Source organism: Capsicum annuum, chromosome 3, assembly GCF_002878395.1.
Source record: "Capsicum annuum cultivar UCD-10X-F1 chromosome 3, UCD10Xv1.1, whole genome shotgun sequence".
NCBI classification, from domain to species: Eukaryota; Viridiplantae; Streptophyta; class Magnoliopsida; order Solanales; family Solanaceae; genus Capsicum; species Capsicum annuum.
In genome coordinates, this window is record NC_061113.1 from 258530760 (window position 1) to 258557897 (window position 27138).

The 27138-nt window shown below is 34.8% G+C and overlaps 4 protein-coding genes across 6 annotated transcripts; 2 read left to right on the plus strand and 2 right to left on the minus strand.

The window, feature by feature from the left end:
• The first annotated feature begins 5675 nt into the window (after positions 1–5675).
• Positions 5676–10025, plus strand: LOC107861995 (aquaporin NIP6-1). Of its 3 annotated transcripts, none has more exons than XM_047409918.1 (7): positions 5676–5727; positions 6848–7083; positions 7214–7438; positions 7538–7732; positions 7908–7969; positions 8764–8964; positions 9735–10025. In XM_047409918.1, exons 1-7 carry the CDS (start codon positions 5691–5693, stop codon positions 9808–9810), a joined length of 1032 nt encoding a protein of 343 aa, XP_047265874.1. In that variant the 5' UTR covers positions 5676–5690; the 3' UTR covers positions 9811–10025. The 3 variants fall into 3 exon arrangements, with proteins under 3 accessions (XP_047265874.1, XP_047265876.1, XP_016562906.2); XM_047409920.1 differs by having other exon boundaries at positions 9754–10025; XM_016707420.2 differs by lacking the exon at positions 5676–5727 and adding an exon at positions 6341–6712.
• On the minus strand, positions 8514–11449 carry LOC107861997. The gene is made up of 3 exons (XM_016707422.2): positions 11182–11449; positions 10706–11079; positions 8514–9451 (listed from the first exon to the last, which is right to left on the minus strand). Exon 2 carries the CDS (start codon positions 11066–11068, stop codon positions 10724–10726), a length of 345 nt encoding a protein of 114 aa, XP_016562908.1. The 5' UTR covers positions 11069–11079; positions 11182–11449; the 3' UTR covers positions 8514–9451; positions 10706–10723.
• Positions 11450–11585: 136 nt separating this feature from the next.
• On the minus strand, positions 11586–15147 carry LOC107861996 (60S ribosomal protein L7-1). The gene is made up of 6 exons (XM_016707421.2): positions 14997–15147; positions 14157–14351; positions 13345–13445; positions 13123–13260; positions 12063–12165; positions 11586–11943 (listed from the first exon to the last, which is right to left on the minus strand). The coding sequence occupies exons 2-6, from the start codon at positions 14337–14339 to the stop codon at positions 11728–11730; spliced, it is 741 nt and encodes a 246-aa protein (XP_016562907.1). The 5' UTR covers positions 14340–14351; positions 14997–15147; the 3' UTR covers positions 11586–11727.
• Positions 15148–23167: 8020 nt separating this feature from the next.
• On the plus strand, positions 23168–24447 carry LOC107861998 (zinc finger protein 1). The gene has a single exon (XM_016707423.2). It carries the CDS (start codon positions 23520–23522, stop codon positions 24243–24245), a length of 726 nt encoding a protein of 241 aa, XP_016562909.1. The 5' UTR covers positions 23168–23519; the 3' UTR covers positions 24246–24447.
• Positions 24448–27138: the final 2691 nt, after the last annotated feature.

A 27138-nucleotide genomic window follows, 5' to 3' on the forward strand; every position in this document is an offset into this window, starting at 1 on the left:
TTCTCTCTTTCTTCGGCCAAAATTAATTTTTGTTTTAGTTGATCTCTCTCTATTTGGGTGTCATGTAGCAACACTTTAAAGTGATCCCTATGTTCTTTGTCTTCTTTGAACAAAGTCATGAGAAAATTTTTATTTTCTTCACATTGTTGGAGCCTTTGTAGTGGATTAAATTTTGCTAAGCCTTGAAAATTTGATGTCTCGGGTCCCAGACTTAACGTGATGGATTGGTTGGAGGTGATAGCTCCTCAAGCCATTTAAAAAACGAGCATACGCCATTATCCTAGAAAAAAATAATAATTACTTAACGACTAACTTAACTTTATAAAAAAGACACACATAGCTCACCTTCACAATTGCACAATTATAAAATTTGTCACCTGAATTTGAATCCGTGCGTGACGTCCTCAAGACAGCCGCATTCCCACAATGACAAATTAGAGTATTATTAGAATTGGATGTTTGAGAGGCTTGAGACATTATAGAATTTTTAAAAACAAAAAAAAGCGAATGAAATAGAATAATAAAGGATGACCGACCTTATATATGAAGTAAAAACGAAGTGTTGATACTGATGGATTATAAAAGCAGCCGTTTATTACCGTTGAAATAGTGATTTTATTTTTTGAACTGGTGGTGACACTTAATAGACCGTCGTAGATCATGACTTATGTCAGCCATCGATTTGTCTGGTCTACCATAGACTTACACCTTCAGTAGTGCATCGATTGATCTCCTGATTATGCATAGACCACATTGATCTATGTACACTGCTATAGACCGTCACTTGGATGTAGTTAAAAAATGGAAAAATAAATTCAGAATAAATGTAGTGTTGATTTCTGCACACGTGAATGAGTGTAAACATGACACATAATCATATTAGAACTTGCACAAATTAGGGGGGATGAATTAAGGAGTGTGTGGATGGGTAGTGGTTGAATGTTCAATATCTCAAGAGTAATGTTTGTCAAAACATAAGTATGTTTTGGTGTACGCATAATCAAGAGATCAATCGATGCACTATTGAAGGTGTAAGTTTACGGTAGACCAGATAAATCGATGGCCGCCATAAGTCATGATCTACGACGGTCTATTAAGTGTCACCACCAGTTTATAGACCAGACTAATCGATGGACCCTCAAGATTATACGTTTAAATTATTTTTAAGTTAATTATTTTCTTCCACTAGCCCCAAAACATATGATTATCTATTTAAATCATTTTTAATTTAATTATTTTGTTCCACCAGCCCCAAAATATGTGATTATCTGTTTAAATCATTTTTAATTTAATTATTTTGTTGCACCAACCCCAAAATATGTTATTATCTGTCAATGAAAGACGGAGTATACGATTGATGATAGACTATATATCACTTTTTATAGCAACTTGAAATTAATCAAGTCAAACTACAATACTATTAATTGAACAAGACATACATATTTGAAATTTGTGTCTGTACAGAAGAAAACGTTTGGTTTGCGTATCACAACAAAGATGGTAAACATAATGTTCAAACTGAAACAACATACTTATATTAAACTTGTTCATTGCATTACATACTAAAATTTACAGCAAAAAGGGGAAAATAGAAGAAGCTTTCTTCTAACAAAATCTTTTTAAGAAAGCTTCTTCAATAATGAACAAACCAAAAAAACTTAACAACAAAAACAAAATAAAAAAGTAAACTAAATTATGGAGATGGTGGAGAGTGATGTAGTTGTTGCCATCCATTCCAAGACGCTCTAGAATTGCTCGGAGGAAACGAGCAATTCGTCGGAGCTCATGCGCCAAGTAACGAGGGTCTTCTCCCAGGCCGTAGAAAAGCCAATCAAAATCATTTCGAAGCAAAACAAAATCGTAGTAACGAGGGGAAACTCATCTGATTGGGCGAAGGGGGATTCTGTGACCAGGCTTAATTTCAGTTTTTGGGAAGAAGAGGGTTTTTGATGTTTTGGGTTTAGGGATAAGTGAAGGGTTACGTAGAAATATGCCCTGTACTTATAGACCTATAGATGACGTCTTGTCATATATCCAAACAATGATCAGTCGACGCGTGTGGGAATAAAAAATGCTTGGTTTGCATATATCAGCATTTTTTCTTGAGAACAGACGTGTTTGCAACTTTTAATTAAGTGGAAACACGAAACAATGATTCAATGTATCTATTAGAGAGATACGACAGTATAAATACCCACATAGCGTGTTTGATGAGTAATCATATAACCAATATATATTATTTAATAGACCGTGCGAAAGATATACCATAGAATGTATGTAGTCTATCGTAGACAAAGCTTTAAATCGATAAAAAATGAACATTAAATTCTATTGAAATGCACATTTATACCCCAAAACAACAACTTTACAACTGAAGCAAAAAAAAACCTATCTATGATTTGCTGGCCATGCTACACATGGTTCTTTTATGCCCGGATTTCTTGCATATTGAATACCTATTCCTCCTTTTAGACTTGAGCGTCTCACCAACGCCCTTAGTGCGTTTGATTTTCTTCCTTTCGAGTTTGGGATCGTAGGGGGTGGCAAAATTTTAATGTCTAGAAATTCCTGTGGCACAGTCCATTCGGCCTCTGGAGGGACAACGTTAATTTCTTCCGAGTATGCAAGGAGGTAACTTTTAGCTTTATAAATTAGCGAAGAGTACTTGTAGATGGAGTTACCATAACCTGCGCCATCGCCATACTTTGCTCGCAAAGCTGTCATAGCATGTTCGCACAACATTTTTACCAAGTCAAATTTTCGACAAGAACAACTCCGCTCCAAGAGATTGACCTTGGTAGTAACACTATTGTCGAATACCGTGTACTAGTCGAAAACCCCATTTGTATTAGTCACATACAAGGAATCACTCGCACTCTTGTTATTCCTTAGGATCTTTTCCTCACCAGGCACAATTTTTTTTTCTATCGACATAGGCATGCCTCTCCCTAAACTTTTTACCAAATTTTTTAGCAATTGAATTGAATATGTACGACACGGAGTACTCCCGTTCATCCATCGAACCGAGTTAAGCGACTCAACGATATTTATGATCATCACATCGTACCTATTGCCCGGGAAGTGTGCTCTACTCCATTTTTTAAAACCAAGCACATTTTAAGGACATGTGCTGCCTCGGGGTAATTATTCTTCAATTCCTCAAAATTCTCGTTGAACTCATCAAAGGAATACGCCTTTGTCGCGGCGTAGAATAGATAAAGATGTTCTCCACAGTGTTGATTTACATAAAGATTTTCAGCGAGATGTCTCATGCAAAGTCCGTGATGTGCACGATTGTATACACGAGAGAAGGCATTGACGATGCTAATGTGCCCGTCGGAGATGACACATAGATCTGGTTCATCTTCTATGATAGACTTCAACTTCTGGAAGAAGAAGGTCCAAGAAGCATCATTCTTTTTATCGACGACACAAAAGGCAATTGGAAAGATGTGATTTTCGGTGTCCTGTGCAACTGCACTCAGCAACACGCCCCCGTACTTTCCATACAAATATGTGCCATCGACGACAATTACCTTTCTCATGTGGGTATATCCCCGTATGCAAGCTTCGAATGCTAAGAAGTAGTAAATGAACGATCCATCAATCTGGTTTATCATGATAGAGTAGGAAGACCCTGGATTCAACAACTCCACCATGTGGAAAAAAGCCGATAAACATATCCGTGCCCCGGTGTCTCGCGAATAATGTTTTTCGCAATTACACTTTCTTTCCAACACATCCAGTAGCTTGCGTGGCAATGCAACTCCTTGAACACAATCCTTTGAATTTCTCTTATGCTTGGACCCTTACCATCCTGAAAATGATTTACGCATAGTGAAGCAATCAATTCAGATGTGATTTTCTTGTGCTTGCAGGTGGCGTGTTCAACACCGCACGTGTGCACCCCGACATACTTATATATGCAAAATTTGTTCGAGATTTCGTACTTTCTTGTCCGCAACAACCAGCCACAACCAGGAGATACACATTTCGCCTTCAACAATTTGGTGCAACTCTTCTCCATACAATAATCAAAAGACTGCCTCACCGCTGCTCCGTCTAGTAGCATTTTGAGCTGTTCTTGTCGGCAAATGTTTGATTACGATAGAAATTGGTTCCGTCAGAAAAGAAATGTCCTGGTTGGAATCCCGTTCCACAGTCTTCTTCCGCATCTTGCGAGTCTGATGACACGTCTTTCATATGCATACAATCATCTTCCATATTCATGGGATGATCGACTTCGCTCTCGTAATCATTCAAATCATCGTCGACTGTCGGGCGCCAAGGTGGGAATGGTGATGAATTCATCGGTCCTTCGAAGGACCTCTCGACTACATTTATCCTTAAAATAGGCATAAAGCCATCTACATCAACATCCATCATGTAGAGGGACACACGTGCATCATTATTTATGATCATAGGATTCACCTTTTCCCTTGAATACATTAGATAAATAATCACCACGTTGCTTGGTGCGCAATCTAGATCCCCGCTCTGCATTACGCTAGCAACCAATTCGTCGTATGAACTGTTGCGGCGAACAACAATGGGCGGTGTTACCTTAGTAAAAGATCTCAATTTCCAACATTTGGGAGTATCCACTCATTCTCCCATAAAATCACCTGAAACCAGAACAAATTCTGCAACAGACATCTTAGAATTAAGCTTCGATCGACGGTAGATTAAGCTTAGGGTCTATGTCGGGATGTATGCACGGTCGATGACTGACGATGACAGGTCGATGACTGTGCAGATATCCGTACAAAAATTTAAAATTGCAAATATTGCTTCTAATCAACGATCGTTGGGTTTATGGAATAGAGAAATGAATTTGGAGTCGCTTGAGCTATTGTAATGTACTTTCTTAAGAGTTTTTGAGTGATATGACTGATTTAAAGCTTTTTAACAATGGTGGAAAGTGTGTTTGAGAAGATAATAAACAAATGGGGTAAAATGGATGCAATGGACAAGCTTATGATGTTTGTGAATTAATTTAGAGCTGATCGTCGAAAAATAACGCCAGAATCAAAGCTTTTTTTTTTTAGGGAAAGAACCACCTTCTATTTTTAGCTTTTGGATTTTTTTTTAATATTTTTGGAAACTTAGATAATATTTTATAATGGTGAATGATGGAAGGGGTTGAAGTGTATTATTAGAAACTTGTGGATGAATTTATTAAGTTGAAAATATTGGGTTAAAGTGTAGTATTACAAAACTTGTGGGTGAATTTGTTGAGTTGGAGAAGTTTGTGGTGATGTGGATTAAATAGGGCATATGGCAAATTTTTTAGAACTTTTGACTAAATTACTAAATAGTTTTCAAAATGTCATTTTTGGCCAACCTGCCCGAAAATCAGGGCAAAAAACTTAACATCTAACACCTACTATATATTCATAAAAAAATAATTTCAATTATAAATAATTAGTATAGTTTTTCGTTGAGGTACGAGGGGTTTCAAATGAACCCTCTGGTTCCAAGCTAGCTCCACCACTGATTGCTAAGTGACATGTTCAAGAATCTTCCAGCTTAATGAAACACTTTGAATTCTTAAAAACCTAGCTCCTATATATAATCAAAAGTTAAAACTTGCAGTTGCTACTCTCTGTGCATGCAAATTAAATATTAGTTCTAGCTAGGAATCTTTCAGAAACAATTTCATTACTCGTCTAAGCTAAGAGGCGATCTGCATGCCCTTTAAAGACATCGCATGGGTAATTTCACTGGGTACGTTGTTACATTAGAAGGCTAGTGGAGAAATGGCCTCGTCACAAGTTCTATATAAATGCAAAAGGGGAAAGCCTAAAGGAAAGTAGTAGAACAAGCCAATATTACCTACTGTGTGGAGCATGGTCTATAATTTGCATTTGGGGTTGGGGTTTTCCTTTTTCTTTTCTCCTAACAATCATGACAATATTAATCCAAAGAATGGCTACTTTATTGAAGGAAAATGATTATAAATTGATATTTGCCCACTTCCAAGCAATTCATAATAATGATTCTTCTCCTCCTATTTATTTTTTCATTAAGAAAGCAAGATTGCAGCATGGACAACTAAACTAAACTAAACACCCGCGTGTCCATAGATTTTATTTCAAACTTTTAAAATAATATTTGTAGATTACTATTTCAAATAACTGTTGAATATTGTTAGAGTGGTTTTGAGGTCGGAGAATGGATCGGTGGTTTGCTTATATGAACTCGAGCAATATAACCTGGCTTTTGGGGTTGAGTTAAGGCCAATCATATAAAAATCATGTCTTTGTCCCACATTGGTCGGGGAACAGACTCGGGCATTCCTCCCCTTTAAGTATATATACTGTCTCAACTTAGCTTTAAATTAGTCTTCAAGTATCAACCAATTCATGTCCAAATGTCTGAGCAAAATAGTCAGCTATTGTATGATAAAGGATCTTGTGTTCATTGTTGAATAGCAAGATCAAGTGGGCAGGGACAGGAAACACATGACTGATGTCTCGGGTTTCAGATCCTTTAAATTCCAAATGCAAAGTTTCTTTTTGATTCCTGCCCCACTTTCCACTTCCCTTTTTAATCTATCAATTCCATCCACAAACTTTTTCTCCAAGTCAAATAATTCTTAGTGGCTGATGATGCAAATAGAACTATAAATAGTCTTCACTGGAGGCTCACTGTCTGTATACACAAGGACAGAGTCGAGTTAACTCAAAGCTTGTCTAGTTGATAATAAATTGTATGAGTATTTTGTTTTTCCTAAAATAATTGTTTTATCTTTTGAGGTATAGGCCTTTTTTTGACCTTGATTTCTAGGAGCGAGTCAGGAAGAGTGAGAAATAGAACCATCTGATTTAATTCGTTCTTATTATAGCCACGATGGACCCTGAAGAAGGTGTGTCGGCTGCTTCAGCACCAGCAACTCCAGGAACTCCTGGTGCTCCTCTCTTTGGTGGATTCAAGCATGAGAGGAAAAACACAGGCAATGGCAAAAAATCCCTTCTCAAGAGCTGTAAATGCTTTAGTGTCGAACCATGGGGCTCCGAAGAAGGAACTTTGCCTGCCGTTTCATGCATGTTACCTCCTCCTCCTGTCTCACTAGCTAGAAAGGTGAGAAAAGTACAAATAGAAAGTGCTGATGAAAATATTAAGTTCAATTGAATCCCTTGATTATATATTACATAAGCCTTTATTGTCGAATGCAACTGCTGATATGAAGGTTGATTTGCATGTGTAACAGGTGGGAGCAGAGTTTATAGGTACTCTGATACTAATATTTGCAGGGACAGCCACAGCAATTGTGAACCAGAAGACACAAGGCTCTGAAACACTAATCGGACTGGCTGCCTCTAGTGGACTCGCTGTAATGATTGTGATTCTGTCAACTGGCCACATCTCTGGAGCCCATCTTAACCCAGCTTTAACCATTGCTTTTGCTGCTCTCAAGCATTTCCCTTGGAAACATGTACGACAATATATGCTCCGAGTTATATAGGCTTCATTTGTTTGTACTTAATGAAGTTGTTTATTTTGTCAAATGCGTTAATTTATTTATTTTTGGCAGGTTCCTGTGTATATTGGAGCACAAATTCTAGCATCATTCTGTGCTGCATTCACACTCAAGGTAGTTATGAACCCAATAATGGGTGGTGGAGTCACTGTTCCTTCTGGTAGTTGTGTTCAAGCGTTTGCTTTGGAGTTCATCATCAGCTTTAACCTCATGTTTGTTGTCACTGCCGTGGCTACTGACACTAGAGCTGTAAGCATTTACTCTCTGTTGGTTTCTATATTCCTACTTGTCAATTCGAAAATCACACATTGATTGATATTTAATTTGTGTCTACATCCTCCTTATTGAATAGTGGTTTGTCCAATTCTGAAATTTACCCACGTCCGATATTTAATCTAGAGTTGTTTTTCTTGGAAAACCGTAGGTGGGAGAGCTTGCGGGAATTGCAGTAGGAGCGACCGTCATGCTCAACATACTAATAGCCGGGTAACTATCTGCAACTCTTGTTCTGTGCTCTCTAGCTATATGCTGTTTATATTTGCATCTTGGAGTGTTCATTGAGCTTTATTGCTCCTTTAATCCTCTAGGTACCACTTTAAAACTAGACTTTCTTTCAGCCTAGTGACATACTCATCTAACAAGTAACGATTAACAATCCTTTTCTTTTTCTTTTGGCTAAACTAAATCCATGCAGTGTAAGACCTATTAAGAGGAGCGGTTTTTCATCTCATGACTTGCACCCGAAATTTATGACTAAGAGTCAAAAAGTTTATATGCATCCCATCACACTCTTTTATTACAAAGAGAGGATCTTCAATCAAGCTAATTGTTTCTTTGAGTGCTTTTCAGGCTGATGGAAAAAAGTTCCGCCTAAACGAAGATTCATGTATTAGCTAAAGTGTCTGTTTGTCCAGCTAAATGGAAGCTTTAGAAGTTACTTTAGGGCATAAAGTAAACAGCTTATTTGAAAAAAATATACTCACCTTCTTTCCCATTTATATGTACCTTAGAAAAAAAATATTAAAAAATATCCACTTAAGACCATTTTCGAATAATATTAACTTAGCACATTTTTTAAATAAGAGTTCTCAAAATATTTTACACCTACTACCAGATATAATTACTCCGTCCAAACAATGAAGTGACATAAAATGAATGAACAATCAAGGAAGTAATACATGTACAATGACAGCTTCCATAAGAATCACTAAGAAGCTTGTGAGAAAAAATAATAGCGTATTCAGCGGCCTTTCTCATAATTTGTAGTTACTGTGTTTTAGGGAGACATCTGGGGCTTCAATGAATCCAGTGAGAACCCTGGGACCAGCAGTAGCAGCAGGAAACTACAAGGCGATATGGATCTACCTGACTGCTCCAATTCTTGGCGCTCTAGTTGGAGCAGGCATTTACTCTGCCGTCAAACTGCCTGATGAAGACAGCAACAATCACGCGAAGCAAGCACTGGAACATAGTTTCAGAAGGTGATTCATAAGTAACACCATAAAACCATGATACTTGCCTGTTTTTGTAGTTGTTGTGCAGTTGTATGAATGTAAAAACATCTGGAAGGCAAGGGTGGGTTGAATAAAACAAAATCTTTCCGCTCTCTCCAAATGTACAGATTTAGAGCAAGATGGAGTATAACTTGTCAAAGAACAAATTAGAGCAAGATATAATGTCGGAGAGAGGAAAGAAACAAATGAACATTGGTGAGCTACTATTGCCAAACTTATGTGGTGTGTAGAATTGGTGAGTCTTTACTGGATTGTAAGAAGACTTCTATATAACGTGTTTCAGTTCACAGAACTAGGGCCATATGAAGTGGAATTCTTTTTCTTTTTCATCTGTCTGAAATCTTGGAGGGGTATGAAGTGCAACTGAGAGACTCGACTTTTGTTCCATGCTTTGGCTCCTACACTGTTGCTTCTTGAAAATTCCAGCCATTGTGAATAATTAGGAAAAATTGCACTGAAATAGACACAAATACGGAAGTATTATTCATCCATGAGAGTATGAAAAGAGAAAGAAGTATTGTTCATACATAAAGTACTGCCAAATTAGCACAGTGGTTCCAACTTATTATCATCTTAAAGGTTTTCCTCTCTGCAGTCCAAGCGCTGCATAACTGGAAGATAACACTGTGTATTGAGCTCTACCTTGGCATGAAACTGTTCACTCCGCACACTACTGATTTAACAACTAAATTTTCACCAACACTACTACTTTTTTACCTTTTCTAAACATGTTTCAGTATTGATCATTTACCTCAGAGAACTCTAAGGGCGATGTGCAGCACAGGGCAAAATAGATCAGAAGTTGGATGCTAACAAATAAGTTTGCCCACTCTTATTCCACTACGATCTTCAGATATTCCATAACTTTCAATTTAGCTGATAGATGTCTTGGTCATCCACAAAAGGACAATTTACTTGTTATGTCACTTGAATGCTAAATCCATGTGAAAAGCAAATTCAACTACCTACTAAATGAGGTACTGTAAAAATAGACAGAAATAAAGGCGGCCAAAATCCGCTTTCTTTGATAAGGACAACAAAGCAAGCAAAAACAAGATCCAAAGTCCTAATAACTGCAATAAAATTAACAAGTATTCTACCAAGGGTGATACACATATAACTACATAAAAATTATGATCTCAAACTCGAAGGAAAATTCAATAACGGAAGACAGAAGATTTACAGTGAAATGGTATCCAATGTGAAAGTAATATTCAAATGCAAAGTAAGTTTATATAAGAGTTGTCCCAAGATCTTAACAGAGAAAAACAAAACAATTCAACAGGGTGCCTACTGCTTACTACAAGCCACAAGGCTTTCCTAGTGGTAAGTCTACTGTTGTTATAACGTTAAGATTCAATCTTGCTGCGACTAATTTATTTTTTTAGACATCCAGTGTATTAAAGCTCTCATTATGCATGGGGTTCGAGGAGAGACCGGACCACAAGGGTCTATCTACTTCATCTGAATTACTTTTTTTCATGAGTAAATAGGTTATAAATTCTAGACTTTGTAATAAAACACCATTACGATCTCTGTCAAAGTCAATCAATTTTACTCTTTTAATTTTTTTTAATTAACAGTTAAGTCCAGTCACTCGACTAATTCCATGGGATACATGTCACTCTCACCAGCAACAAAAAATAAAACTTTTTCCGGTTCAAAAATTGAAAACATTAATAATAAGAAATTGAGCATCGGAATGTACCGGAATCGTATGATCCATTTAAACCATCTGGAGTGCTTTAGCTTGAACGGATTGATCGGTCCTCCGGCGAATGAAGGATGATTTGTATAGACATAAAACGAGAGCAGCGAGAAGAGTACCAAAGACGTCGGCAACAGCGTCCTTAGAAGATGCACCTGCTGACCTGAAAAAACCAAATTCGTCGGCGACTTCCTTAGCGGCGCCGGCGGCGAGTGAAATAATGGATCCGACCCAGATACTCCTGCGGCGGATGAAAGGATAGCGAGCCCTTTCCGCGAGAAAAGAGGAAATGATAGCAATAAAGAAGCAGAATAGGATGTGGTAGAGTTTATCAGGAGCTATCCAATCATCTCCTTCCTCCATTACCTTTTTTCCTGAATTGTTTGGGGATTGAAAAAGGAAAAGATTGCCCCATACAGGGGAGGTTTAGCTTCAGTCAAAATAAAACTTCTACTATTATAATTGGTTTTTCTTACATTGTATGCTAAAGTATTTGACAATTGACCTTGCTCGAGCGATTGAGCACCTTCATCTCGACCACTAGTCTGCTCAAAGTGATTGAGCACCTCCATTGTCGAACAGTAAGTTGAGGTCCATCATCAACCAGAGGCTAATCATCATTCCACATGAAACGTTCTAATTGGCCTTGTTGATGAACTTGGTATATGATTATTTGTATTTAAATGGACCTGAGCACCACATATTTCGGTTTTTTCTCTGCAATAGGATTTGTCCAGAAGCTTTAAACAGTTGGATAGAATCTAACGATCACTGATACAGGAAGTATTTGTCTACATAAAAATATTGGATTTCAGTTAAATGGATTTGGCTTTAAGGGATAAATAGGAAACAACACACGGAGAGAATAGTGAGATCAATGGAAGAGCAAAAAATGAATATTGTTTTAGGTAACGGTAAGTACAATTCTTCTGCCATCATACGAAAAAGTTTTAAGTGCTACATACTTTAGTGACACTATTACAAACAATGATCACAATCAAAAATAGGCCTGCTTGAATATGCTAATTCATCTTGCTGACCAGCTCATTGATGTGATCCTCACGATTGCCTGAATCGCCCCCGTCCGAAAATCGCTTTTTCTTACCCTGTAATGCCTTTTCGGGCTTGGTGAGGGTGAAAGGGCACAGAAAGCTAGTGACCTCTTTGAAATGTGGACCAACATATGCAATCTCAGTCACCAAGTCTTCTAAGCATAAAATACCATATTGACCCAATGCCTGCAAACAGTAAGTAGTTACTACACAGGAACTCCCACAAACTATAGTAAGATGATAGAGAGAGATGTGCCTCCAACAAGTTGTAAAAAGGGAAAAGAAAGGAATTAAATTCATGGTACCTGTTCGATAACTTCGTTGCTGGTTAAAGGCACTCTCTGCTTGTCAATTTTTCCAGAACCTTTCTTGTAAATTAGATCCTTGATGCTCTTGAGATTTGGATATCTTCAAAAGCATGAGGAAAACCATGAGAAATATTCTACAGCCCATAGTTTATGACAGAAGATGAATATGGAGAACCATTTTTTGAGGACAGGAGGAATACAGAGAACTGCCAAAGCAGTTTTGCCTTTACATGGTTAAAACTTAAAATTTCTGCCTAGGTGATACATAACCGCATTAATGTTCTACCAAGATCAGGCATGTTTCTAAGTAGAGACAATGACAGTTAACTGTAAAAGCAAACTTATGTGACCCTGGCGCGATATAATTTTATTACTAAGCTCCTGGTGTCATATGATGCAATATGCATATTAAAACTTTCTTCTTCCAAGTGTAATTGTCTTCAAATTGGTTAGAGCAAGGATGGTAGAGATGGATATTCATTCAGAGATAGCTGAGATTAAGTGGTTATATGATTAAATATGCCAAGGGATGGAGTACATAGACTTGATTAAGGGTCTCATTTTTCTATTTTTGCATATTCAGTAATCTAACTATCAAAGACAAGGCAAATATAGATTTTGGCATGACAAGAAAATTGCTCTCCTGTATAGGAGAAGTTAAATATGAGATGGTCCATGACTAATTACGGAATTCAAAGTAAGGTCCCTTTGGCAGCTCCAATAAGTCAGCACCAATCAATAGAACATTAAATAAAGGGGACAACATTTGTCTCCTTCCACAGAGATGGCAGTCGTGGCTATTTTTATGCTTTTTGCTAGGGCGAATGCTAGCAAGTAGATGCTGCTTAGTGCTTACACATTTACTGACAGGGTCCCATGTTGTAGAATGAGGTATTTACTAGAAATTTTGCTGAAAAGACAAACAATTATGCTAACATGCACATGCATGCATCGAAAACTACTATTGACTTGAGATTGAGTACTTTGGGGATATCCAGAAAAGTGAGTTCATCAAAAGTCGTGCAGCAAAATAGAAGAAAAGGTTACTTAAACCTACCCATATGTGACATAAGGCTCCACCTTTTGCAGAATTTCCAATATTCTCGCATCCGCCTTCACAAAGACACCACTGAAGATTTTCCGCAGTCTCAAAGTGTACAAAAGCTTTCTTGTTACTGGGTGCATATCACTTTTCCTGAAGTGAATCACAAAATATTAGGACCCAAAAGTAAGTTAACTAGCCAAAAAGTAAAGATATGAATGTAAAACCAGTACCCACCCTCCAATGCGTATGACAAAAAGGAGATTGGAATCAGACGTAGCAAATGCTCGCCTGGATCTTTTCTTACCCCTTTGTTTCATTTGGACAAGATCCATCTCCTAAAGATATTTACAACAGCTCAGATGAGAAGAATGTTGAACAAACAATATACCACAATTTTTTGAAAATGAATAATACAACACAATCTTTTGAATATGAACAATAAAAAACAATTTATAAATCAAATTATTGCAAGTCGATCTGTAGGTAAATATAAGGCAAAATTATATCCAGAGTATTGGCCTAACCCAAAATAAATAGTTGAGTCCTGGTCCCATAAATCTGAACACGTAACATATCCCTCCTCAAAACATATTTGTCCATACTGCTTCAGTAGGTGTTTAATGTTAAACTATATTTCTTCTAGTAACTGCACAATACCATCATGTCTCTTTCATAGAGCATCATTAACCGCGTGATATGGGTTGCTATCGCTGTCGGATGCAAGTCTAAATTTTTTGAGACCCTTAGAGAATGCTAGTGAGAATATTTGGCCAAAATGATTTAAATATCCAGGAAATACAAAAAGGTGCTGGTTACTTGCAAATGACTGACTACAAGGAAATTTGGAGATCATTCTGTTTAGGGACAACAAAACTAAAGGATATGTGAACCAAAGTAAATATCACACTTTAATATCAAAGCTTCACAAATGTCAGTGCCAGACACCTCAAATTCCTGACAGTAAAGGATTCTACAACAGATATAGACAATTAAGAAAGGGAAAGATTGAACAATTGCTTGATGATATAATTCATAGATAACCATACCTTATCCCTATACTCTCGAATAAACTGCTCAGGCTTCTTGATAGTGAAATTATCAGATTTAAGTTTCTTGACTCTCTGCTCTAGCTGGAGTTTTCTTCTGATTGCCCATTCTTCATTGTTCTTCCTCTTCTTTAGAATCACTTCTGGTATATAATTTAGATCCTGTGGCACCTCCTCTGCCATTGTTAGCTCTCTCTGAGAGAAATACAAAACTTTGTAAGGCGTACTAGATAAATAGATTATACAACTTCTCATACAGTAACTTTAACTCGCGGGTTGAATTCATTTATTTGACCTCGAACGTTAAAATTCACAAGAATTGATAAATATTTGATGTTATCTGATATCATTGACAGACATGTCCATAACATTGATTTCTAGAAACAATCAAAGGTAAACTTACAAGCTCTCCAAAATGTATGTGAGCAGTGCTTCTCTTTTATACGATAGTGATTGCAAACGCATACATTTTTAATGAGCTCCATGTGCATTACTATCTTAAATTTGCACTCCAAACGGCAATATGGCACCTGTTCTGTTTAGGATCTCTCCCAAAATGTTTTACCCAACCTTAAGATAAATACTTCATGTTCTCCGATTACACTGAAAAACGTGTCCATGACACTGATTTCTAGAAACACTCAAAGGAAAGACTAACCATCCGAGATTCGAAGCAATTAACATATACAAGGAAACAAGTACGCCTGCAAATTAAATAGCAAAAAATACGAAGCAGCGGTGGCCAATGCTTACTATATACGTATTCTACCATCAAAACTAAGTACGAAAACTAGAGATAAACACATAGCCAGAAAGAATTTAAGAAGAAAGGAGACTTACAAGGGGCGCCGACAAGTTCTTCGCCGGAGAGAAGCAAGTTCACACACGAGGTGCGGTGGTGAGGGGTTTAGGGTTTTGGACTGGTAAAGAGGAGAAATTTATTAGGCGATTTGGGAAATATACCTAGTCTTTACCCTCTTTATAATTCACGGGCCGGATCCAGATGGAAATTGGGCCTCATGATCTATATTCATTTGTATCCCTTTGTTGTTCATCGAAATAAATTGGGCCTTTCAATTCATTTACAAGAGAAAACCACACTACATAAAAAGGACATGGGCCGAGCCTTTTAAAAGCAATGGACCCATGTTTGGATCATTGGGCATTCATGGCCAGTCGGCCCAAATAAATTTCATATTATGGTCATTTCATAATTTGTATCATTTTGGCCAGGTAGTTCAGATATAGTTTATATACCATATTGATACAATTCATATACCAATACTGATACAGTTCGTAAAAGAAATAGAGCAGGGAATTAATGTATAAAAATTGTATCATTGTTAGAGAGAATATGCATTTTTTTAATATAATGTGCATAAAATTTGTATCATCGTTATATAAAATATGTATATGGATAAGATGCATATAAAAGTTGTATCTTTATTGTATAAAATACATATTTATATAAGATATGTATTAAATTTGTATCGGTATTGTATAAAGCTACCAGCAAATGGTTAGAAACCAAAGTTTGATTTAACTCAATCTTTTCAATTTTGTATTTCCTCCCATTTTTCTCACGATGACGCCTCATCTATTGTCGTTGTCATTGATTCCTCAGAAAATCACAAGAATTTATTATAGAAAGTACGAACTCTTTCAGTTATCGTGGTCACTGCTTAACATAACCATAACGATATCGTGTTACTTGATGTTGGAAGTCACAGGTCAACATTTTGAAATTGTGATGGTTTGACGTGAGATTCGTATAGAAATTGTTGCCCAGTTGCATGGATTTCTAAATCACCAATCTGACTCTTCCTCTTTATCTTATGTTATTGAATTTGGTCTTATCAAGGTCTAGTTCAGTTGAGGGACATTTAGTAAGACTAATGACTTGTTAGTCAAACAAAAACTATGTACTTGGGCATTTTGAGAAAGAACATAAAGTAATTACTACTAGTTCAAAATCACGTGTAAAAGAGACGGGTCATACATTAGTAACCAAAAAAAATTGGGGTCATTTTCAAATGTCAAATACTTCACTACACGTACTTGGATATATTAGAGGCCAATGAAATTAGTCATTAAACGTTTGGAGTCAACTTTTTGTCAAAAGCATGTATCCCATGAATGTCCAAGATATGTTGATCATAATCCTCCTATATAGACATGTGTTACTTTTACTGAAAGCAGCTTTTGGAGTGGACCGAAAGCCAAAAGGACAAGGGATAAAAGATTGGTCCATGAAATACTTGAATCATGGCTATCAAATAAGTGGATATCTTTTTTGAAATGGGGAAGGGATTGGGATTACTAAGTGGGAATCGAATTAATTATCATCGAAAAGTGAAAGCTCAAATAGCCAACTAACTGAAGTACTAAGGTTTCCTTTCTAATCTAATAGGTGGATATATAACACCGAATTTGAGTGGGTTAAAATGAATACTGAACTCAAAATTATATTTTGAATTTTAGAAAAAAGATATTACTAACTTGGTTTACTATTATAAGTATAAGATTTTGATCCAAATTACTGAATTCTATTGAATCGTTACTAAAACTCTAACTTCACTCATTAAAAAATGAATTGAGTTAATACGTGAGCAGGTTTATTATATTCCGGTGGGGGGAAGGCAAAAAAGTTACTACTTTCTCTTTCAATATGTTATCTTTGGTTCTCTCTTTCCCGAAACATTTGAATTGTACAAAGATACAGAGACAAAGAAATCCAACACATGAGTTGAGAGACTTTGGGTCCCAATTCTTTTTTACTTTGATTAGACAAAGCAAGCTCCTTAACCACACGCAAAATCTTTAAGAATCCTCTCATTTCAGCATTGAGACAAAAACACAAAGATGTCCATTGCCATATACTCCCCGTTCTATATTAGTTGATCTTTTTTTTTCTCATGCATGTTAAAACAATCATAAATAAGAAGATAATTTTACTAATTAACCTTTTAAGAAACTTCTTGAGAACTTTATAAATAAGTGTGAACATTTTTAAAAAAAAAAAATTAATTACAAAGATAAACTGGAAATAATATTTTCTTTATTTAGTAAGATAGACAACTAATTTGAAACAACCATATTTAATAAGATCACTAACTAATATGGGACGGAGAGGGTAGTAAGCTCTCCTTTTGGATCAGTCCCAAAAAAACCATATCATTTTTCTTCTTTTTCCTCAATCAAAGTAACCATATCTATTTTTGATTTCAAACAACTATTGTAATGATATCTTTATCTCTATAATATATGTTCATGTTATGTATATGCCTAAGACAACACTAATTTAACTCTATTGCACATTATATATTAGGAATAGAGGGCCCTTTATCTCATTTGCTTCCTATATATGCCTAGGACAACACTAATTTAACTCCATTGCACATTATATATTAGGAATAGAGGGCCCTTTATCTCATCTGCTTCTTATCTAATTGTCGGCCATTTGTTCTGCATCAAGACAATTTTCACACAAAGTAATGTACTATTACTATTTTAGATATTTTATTCAAATTATCTAGAAATTTGGTATATATAAACTACTTTCATTTTTTAAAATAAATATCATGTATAAATTATACCATGATGATTTTTTTTGTTATATATAGTATTTTAATTAAATTGATAGAGTTTAGACTCTAATATGCTAGTGCGCATATAATTATATGTATACTGTAAATTGTAATATTGGTCTTGTAAAAGTCAGATAGTGATCTCAAATCAGATGGATATAATAACTATTTGATTAATATAGTTGCGTGTGGTATGACAAGAGGAAGCAAAAGGTTGGGGTGGGGAGTTTGAGGGGGTGGGGTTAGTAATTCGTAGTTGAACACTAGAATACAAGAGAATAATGGTTCTCTTAAATGACTCCTAGAAAAAGATGATTATTAAGATATAGACAACACATTGAGAATTAGATTCATTAATCCTAAGCCTAATAACTCCATATTTGATGTCATCTCACTAGTGGAGCAACACCTAATAATTCCAAATTATAAATTCATAACAAAGACTAATAATAAAAATGGCAACTAATTATATGATATCAAATTTTAAACTACACTAATAATGCAAAAACATTATATACAGTCTAGTAGGGACAACGTACACCGCTTAGAGGTCCGTTTGATTGAAAACAAGTTATCCCATAATTACTTATTTTAAAATTAGTTATTTTAAAATTAATTATCCATAGTATCAACTTTAAGGTGAAGTCTCTCAAGCAAAGGTTCTAGGCCCCAAATTATTTACCCCCTCGCCCCTCCACCCCCACCCCCACCCCTTCTTTATACTAATTGTATGTTTATAGTTGGAATTTTTTTTTACTAAATATTGAGTATTTTTGAATATTTTCTCCGTCTCAAATTAATATTGTTGGCTCAAAAAAAAATTAACTTCACTTTAGGAATTCAAAAATAAAGTTGACAATTGTTTATAACTATACCACATTAAAAAAGATTTCTTTTTAATACTGTTCAATTCTAAAAAAAAACTAATAAATAGGGATAACTTAGAATTAAAACAATAGTTAAAGTGGCACGAAGGGAGTAGAAAAGAAAGAAATATTTCAATCAGATAAAAAGATTTTATTATTTTTCAAATGCATATATTGCTTATAGTGTTCTTATAGCAATTGCTCTGCCGGCCGGCAAAAGTTTTTAAAAGTTGAAATTGATAAAGTTTTACTTGAGGTCAACAACGTTTCAAGAGAAATTGAATGGGTTTGATGTATGTAAAAAGTTAAAATTAAAATTTAATTTATTCGGAGAAATCGATTAGAAAATAAATTTATTCATTACTTTTCATCTCAAAAAGTCATGAAACTGACTTCAAACAAAACATATATACTAAATATTTAAAAAAAAATTAAAAAAAATTAAGGCCTCATTTGAAATTTCGTTTTAGATCATCAATTATATTGAGCCGCCTCTGATTATCCACCTTTAAAGTAGATAAAAATAACACTATAATCCAAAATAACTAATCCTTCGATGAGTTATTCCATGTATTTTATTCCAATCAAATATGAGATAAACTCATCCTAACAGTAATCCCTAATTAATTATCCCTCCTCCCTTTTACCAAACCACCCCTTATGGTTTTTCAATTGTAAGTCATCATTAGCCGGAACTTTCTATTTTGCTATGACCGACTACCTACACTAGTATAATATACATAGGCTCACCTTATTTTAGTCTTTAAAATGTGTACTTTTGGTTCTTCTATTTTAGACTATTTTAAGAATATATTGTCCTAAAATAGGTGCACCAATACAACTTTAACAACCAACATGAGTTGTAGTACAGTAGATAAGGCTGCTCTATCCTTAATCAGAGGTCGAGGGTTTGATCCTAGGTATGAATAAAGCTCTATTGGGAGCGCTACCACCTTAATGGGCCTTGCAATGAGCAAACCGGATTAGTTGAGGCTCTAATACGGACACCGAACACCGAATGAAAAGCCCCAAAAAAATAAAAATACAACTTTAACAAACGCGTTAGTAATTGAATTGTGAAGTCGTTTAATAACCACTGAAAAATTGTGAATATTCACAACCAAATATGCTTAGAACGATATCACAGGACTAAAATAGGAATTACCAATAATTAAGAGATCAAAAGTGCTACTAAATCTTATATCTAAAATCCTACTTAAAATATTACTCTCTTCATCTCATTTTAATTGTGTTTTAGCTCAAAAAAGAAACTATCTCAAAAATAATTATCACTTTAGAAATTCAAGATTAAAGTTGACAATATCTTGCTTCTAACTATATCGGTTCGTGTTAATATCGTGATCAATTCTCAAAACAAAAATAAAAAAAATGTAATTGATAGATAACTTACTAAACTATATATATTATGATAATAGTGTAATAATACTTTTTCTTGAACGTTTAGAAAGGTGTGGCACTTATTCATCCTTTTGTATCCTCTTGGTACTTCTATTTTTCTCTTCTTCTTTCTATATCTAGAGGAGCTAGAAATATTAATGTGAATCAATTTACTATCTTTTTTGTTATCAATCCAATAGTTCCAATAACATTTGGCAATTAAAGGAACTTATAACTTTCTATTACACTTTTCTGCCAGAGAAATATAGGTCATGATGTACAGGGAACTTATTTTCATTATTAGAATTGTGACAGACATATCTATAAGCATGGAATATGGATATTCCTTATGTTGCATTAATTAATGACATCCAAATAGAGATATCTTTGTATCCATGAAATACATGAATGTGTCACTACTAGCTAGCAGTATAGGCTACAGACTATAGAGTACTATTATCAGTTTCAAACAAACATATAATGTAGGGTTTGGAGGTGAGGTGGTGGTGGTGGTGGGGGTCTAATTGGTGCTTGATATTCATAATTACAAATGAACAAATCAAATACTTCTGTTAGTGTACGTGTTGAATATTTGGGAGTACTGTACTCTTTTAGAATATTTCATGAACAATTATATGTGTTTAGGGGAGCATTGATGAAAGTAGTTTGCTATTAATGTACTAGGTCTCTTTCGGCCAAATAAAGTGGCCAAACTCCATGCGTTGCTTCCTTGTTTTATTTGGAAAAAGTTTGTCCCACTGTTTTTTCTCATTATTGATTATTGCTTTGGTTATGTGCCTGTTTTTAATGATATATAGTAGCTTTCTACTTAAATTTCACACTTTATGTCATCAAGGCTTATACATTTATCTGCCAGGGTAGCTGAGTTAGTACTGCAGCAGGTGTTATCTATGAGGGATGTCAAATATAAATTCTTTCTATCAACGCCTTCTCAATCGAACTCATTGCACGGGCTTGTCTAGTACAATTTACATATTTTGTGTGATTTATGAATTGCACAAGAGCATGTTTATCCGATGTATACTAAAAAACAATAGCGGTTTCTTTGAGAATCCCCAAAAAATAAAATAATTATATATTCAACTAATCATATAAGATCCTGGCATATACCTTAATTACCATAGGACTTATAATTCCTTTTTTGGTTTGGCCAATAATATATGATATATACATAATTTCTCACCAAAGATTCTAGCTATGTGCTTCTAATTTAGGTAGAGCAAATAAGGAGTGGAATTGGTAGGTATACAAAAACATATATATTGGTCGGCACTATTACTGCATCTGTAAAATAATACCTTAACGCCAATCTTCATTAACATCCTTCTTTAGTATATATAGGTACGTTTTGTTTTAAAAAAATATTTATGGTACTTGATTTAATATATAGTTTAATATCAATAAGTCAATGAATTCATGTCCTCATGATATATTATTCCAAAACTTAGATAACCCGATCATCATTGTTTAGACCAATCAAGACGTTCTATTTAAGGTTCGACCTTTGTTTTTTGTTTTTTTTTCCCTTTTGCTAGAGGAAATCAACTTATGATTATTTATGTTCTTTTTCTTCTCATTATAGCAAGACTTTGTATCCATCCTTTGTTGAAAAACTTAAGTGAAAGCAAACACCTGAATGATGGTAAAATGTAATTACGGCCAGAAATGAAAATAATTAAGAAGGTGCTAACTACAAAAATTAGGCCATTTTTCAGTTTGTAATCAAAATCATACTCCCTCCCTCCCTCCCTCCCTCATAATATTAGTTGAACACTTTTAATTTTGGACAGTGCTTAAGAAATTACTAATAAAATGATCAATTTGACTATATGCCCTTTATTCATATTAATGGACATAAAGATCATTTGTTTAAACTTTCAAAGAGTATATTAATTATAGGAGTAAAATGAGCTTTTTTTAATTAATTCTACCTTAATTTAATAAGTAATTACTCCCTCCGTTTCAAATTACCTAATTTGATTTCTCATTTTACTTGTCTTTTCTCATTAATCAAGAAGAGACAAATTTTTTTTTCATGTTTTACCCTTTGCATTAATTATTTTTTCTTCAAATTAAAATGTAAATATCATTTAATAGGGATACTATGGTAAACTAGCCATGTTATTAATTATTTTTCTTAATTAATGTGTTATCTCAATTTGGAACGGATAACTTGGGATGGAGAAATTGGGACGGAGAAAACAATTAATTTAAGATATTTATTTTTAGTAAAATAACCAAGTAATATTACACGAAAGGATTATTATAAATGCTAATTAATGTAAGGCAGTAACAGCTCTAACCGGTTTGTAGCTGTAGTTGATAGTACTTACTTTTTTTTTCCTCAATAGATTTTAAATTCTTTTCGTTCACTATTTGTGCAATTTGAAAAATTAAGAGATCAAATAACTTTTATTATTAATTATTATCACTTTGCAATATATTTTTCAAAACATTAAATTTAATATATTCAAATGGTGATATAGTAAACTTATTATTTTCTTAATTATTTCTTAAGAGTGTGCCAAATCATGAACCAAAAAATGGACGAACACAGTATTATTGATGTATTAGGAAGTTTTAGAAAGTCACGCTAAATTAGTTGCTACTTCATGCTTGTACAAAAAGTTGATTTTGCAAGTTCAAATTTAAATAAACCGTTCATGCATGAGATCATCAGTTTGAATCTTCAAAGTAGGAATAATATATGTAGCTGGTATGAAAAATATGCGTGATATATGTTGATTCATTAAAACATATCCTTTAATTATGCCTGGCTCTGAAAAGGAAAAAAATATACAGTATATATATATATATAATCAATCCCCATAAAAAGCTAAAATTCCTAATAAATACATGATGTAAAAATCACGAATAATCATTTTGCAATCCTGTAATTGAAATTTAAAATAATTAATATATTGAAATTTCAGCACATTTATTTGATTGGTCAATTGAGTAGCGATAAATTGGTGCGGCAAGGTAATTACAAATTACACTAGTATATATATATGAAAGAAGACAAGAATATACTGTATATATATGGTGGCCAAAAGGAAAGAAAACGTGGGAATAGACAAGGAAAAAAATAAAGAAACATTAAATGTGGTATATAGTGTTGTTTACAGAGTTTGTTTTCTTCATCAGTTTCTATCAAAAACTCTTCGATTAAACATGCATCTGTCTATCTGTATTATTATTGGAGTTTACTATATTAAATTCCCTTTTTGACTATCTTTTTACTATAATAAGTTTATTGTAACTGTAATGCCTCCTTCCTTACATAGTACCACAGCATTAAATTCTCAATCAATAAACATTTACTACTAGTTTCTTTCTTTCTATTAAACCCCAATTATACTCTTTCATCATTCATCATCACATAACCAACACAAAAGTGGCTCAAAGTGCAATTCCTAGTCCCACTTTCCCTCTTCTTTGATCCATTTGTGCTTCTCTCAATTGCCAAAATAAGTCCAGTCCCATAGAAAATGGAAGTTCAAGCATCAGAACAAATATCCAATAATAACCAAACTACACAAGATGATCAAGAAAATGATGATCTTTTTCTCGATCTAAGCCTCGATCACGGGCCTAAATCCAATATTATTCCAACAAGTTCATCCGATGCATCGCGAGCTGCAAGTAACAACAACAACAATAATAACAATGAATCCGAGCCTCGGATTTTTTCTTGCAACTATTGCCAGAGGAAATTTTACAGTTCACAGGCTCTAGGAGGGCATCAAAACGCGCATAAACGCGAGCGAACAATCGCAAAAAGAGGCCAAAAAATTAGCTCATCAGCAGCTTTTGGCTACGACAAGTATTCGAGCATGGCTTCTTTACCACTGCATGGATCATTCAATAGGTCTCTAGGGATCCAAGTTCACTCAATGATCCACAAGCCAACTATCAGCACTACTTTCGGAGCACCCACCTTGTATGGTCATCCTGGATGGTCAATTAGAAGGCCCATTGATCAGCAGCCGGCCGTAGGCCGGCTCGGGACAGAAAGCAACAACTGCCACGTAGCAGGAACATCTTCAGGTGGTGGTGCTGCTAGATTTGATAACATTATCCAAAAATTTCCTGTCGTGCAGGTTGATGGTATTTCACCATACAGATGGGACAGTGGTGGTGGTCCTCCTCATATTACAAAGAGTAGTAACAATCAAGATGAATTGAAGAAGCTTGACTTGTCTCTTAGACTCTAAATTATTACTCTAGTATTTTTACTAGAATTAAGTTGTATTTTTTTTTTTTCGTTTTATATTTTATTTTCAAATGTCGTACTTATATTAGGTCCATTACTGTAAATGTTCGTATGCCGTCCTGCAGACGACTAATTAAGTTAATTCTTATCGATGTGATTTCCGACAATTTAGTATAAAGATCATGCTTAAATCTTGCCTTCAATGACGGACAACCAAAATAAATATAAATATAACTAGTCATTTAATAATTGAGAGCTCAAATTTTACAAGCTGGAAATCCATGTTTTTCATAAATTCCAAAAGTCCACAAATGAAAAAAAAAAAAAATAAGTACTTACTTTTTTTTTATTCAGTGCCCGATACCCACATTGGAGCTTCTGGATTCGTGCTGGGTAAGGTCCCATTCGGGGGATAACGCTCCCTACCAAGAATTTTTTCATAACCTCTGATTAAGAGAGGAGCAATTTCATCCACCGCACCACATCGTTTGGTGGTAAATACTTGCTACTAAGTTAACTGTTTGGGCTGGATGAGATTGATATTGATTGCGTGACAAATGCACATGGGGACAAAAATGTCGTACCGTTTGATGAATTAATAACATCTATTGCTCCAAATAATCTAGCAGATTCAACGGCTGAGATGCAGTAAGCAGTTGATTGAAATAGACTATCTAATGAGGGGTTATTGTCATTAGGTAGGTGGAGGTATATGTGGAAAGTATTATAAGTTTTGTTTGTAAATGACCCTTGTCCATGCTCCTTAGGAGTATCTTTTTAATTAAGGTGATTTTAAAAACAATTTTAAGTTATTCAATCACATCATTATCTTTTCATATATTTTAATGCTGTAAAATCTTGATTGCATTGATTTCTTACCTAAGAAATCTTTTAAACAGGGTCATTGCATAATATGGTGGGACCAAAATTTAATTTGGCTTTATGATTGATTTTAAACTTAATCATGTCATTTTCTCAAAGTAATCCAACTCTAAGCAACAAACAAGGACAATTGACCTCCTCACCTCCACTTAATTTATTACTAGTACTATAATGTGTGATGTTCATGTAAAGAAAGTGTCTGCATATCTTATCTCTATCTTATTAGATAATAATGTCGAATAATAGAGACATTATTTGGCATCAATCAGGTTTCATGGAGTAGTATGTACCTTTTAATCAAAGACCTCTCAGGTTTGAGTTGTCTTTATTTAAAAATATTTTTCTTTTAACATGGACCTTTTCGATATAAATTTAAATTTAATCAAATGTATGGAAAGCAAAAAAAGAAAGGAGAGAGACATATGGCGCGTGCAAGAGGGAATCCTAAATTGTCTGTCTATGTAAGTGAGTTTGGTGGCATTACTTGGTAGTATTACACAGTTAATCAAGAAAATATGTTTCTCTGGTGTTTTTATGGCACAAAAAACGACAAATAGTTGGGAAACTTTAAAATGGACAATGTGGGGCCAAAATGTATGTATTTTCGTTGCTTGATTGATTGGTTTCGCAGCTAATGAAAGCAATTTGTACAACTTGGGACAGCTTCTCAACCACCTTCATTAAATCTCTTTTTCATCCAAAACATGAGCTTGATTGATACATTAAGGATTCGTTTCATAGAGCGTATTGAAAAATTAATGTATGTATTAGTTTAATGCGTATTATTAATACTTTATTTGGTATATTCTTTTGCCCTATGTATAACTAATGATTGCATTAGTTATACACTCTATTGGGTACTGAGGTGTGTATTATTAATACCTCAAAATCTATTAGCAACGAAATGAATCCAATGCATGCATTAATATAATTAAAGATACTATTATCCCTCAAAAAATATTTTCACATTCTTTCCAACATATATATGGTGATTGGTGGGTATTGTGTAAAAAAAAATTTTCTTTAGAAATTATGTACTTCATATTATTTTTTATATATCAAACCAAACACTGCATAAGAAAAATACAAATATAACTAATACAAGCATTATTAATACACCATATTTTACATTATTCTTATACACTCTACCAAACGACCCCTTAGTGTGTAAAAATTGTTGGGTTCAAGGTGTATGTGAATGGAAAATGGAGGAAAAAATGGTGGGAGAAGGAAGACATTAATTTAGAAAGTGTACTCCCAAATTAGAAAGTTCACTCATTTCTCTCACATTGGTGGGAGAAGAGAACTTTAAAGTGTTTATAATGAGAAACACTAATTCCATATGGATAGTGAAGTAAGAACTAGGTGATGCCTCGCGCCGTCGTCATTGAGATTTAATTTTTTAGACAAAATTTATTTGAAACTTGTTTACAAGTGAAATTTTAATCCAAAATCTGATAGTATTAATTTTCTCCAAGTGCGAGCGCATTTCGGACGCAATGCTAACCATACGCAACGCACATCACGAAGGGATGTGACCCTTTGAGAAGAGGCACACTGTTTCGCACTATAGGGTGACATGCAACCGTATACGCAGTGCATATACACGACCTGTAGCGCAGACGCAACGCATTTGCTCACTGGAAACTGCAAAACGTCACCTGTGGCCGCACGAAGTTGTTTACAAGTGAAATTTTAATTCAAAATCTGATAGTATTAATTTTCTCCAAGTGTGGGCGCATGTCGGACGCAATGCTAACGCATACGCAACGCACATCCCGAAGGGATGCGACCCTTTGAGAAGAGGCACATTGTTTCGCACTATAGGGTGACATGCGACCGCATACGCAACGCATATACACGACCTGTAGCGCAGATGCAGCGCATTTGCTCACTGGAAACAACAAAACGTCACTTGCGGCCGCACTTCGGGAGCAGGTCCAGCGCAGTCCCAACGCAGGGACGCGACTATTGCAGAAAAGGTGACTTTCAGCTGAACCAATGCATCCTTT

Excerpts from the sequence above, each read along its gene's own strand:
- LOC107861997 (XM_016707422.2), bottom strand. The coding sequence starts at position 11,068 with ATGGAGGAAGGAGATGATTGGATAGCTCCTGATAAACTCTACCACATC.
- LOC107861995 (XM_047409918.1), top strand. The coding sequence starts at position 5,691 with ATGCCCTTTAAAGACATCGCATGGGTAATTTCACTGG. Across the intron at positions 5,728-6,847 it reads CGCATGGGTAATTTCACTGG|CCACGATGGACCCTGAAGAA; the intron begins GTACGTTGTTAC and ends TTCTTATTATAG. Across the intron at positions 7,439-7,537 it reads AGCATTTCCCTTGGAAACAT|GTTCCTGTGTATATTGGAGC; the intron begins GTACGACAATAT and ends TATTTTTGGCAG.
- LOC107861996 (XM_016707421.2), bottom strand. The coding sequence starts at position 14,339 with ATGGCAGAGGAGGTGCCACAGGATCTAAATTATATACCAGAAGTGATT. Across the intron at positions 13,261-13,344 it reads TTTGTCATACGCATTGGAGG|GAAAAGTGATATGCACCCAG; the intron begins GTGGGTACTGGT and ends GATTCACTTCAG. Across the intron at positions 11,944-12,062 it reads GCAACGAAGTTATCGAACAG|GCATTGGGTCAATATGGTAT; the intron begins GTACCATGAATT and ends TACTGTTTGCAG.
- LOC107861998 (XM_016707423.2), top strand. The coding sequence starts at position 23,520 with ATGGAAGTTCAAGCATCAGAACAAATATCCAATAATAACCAAACTACA.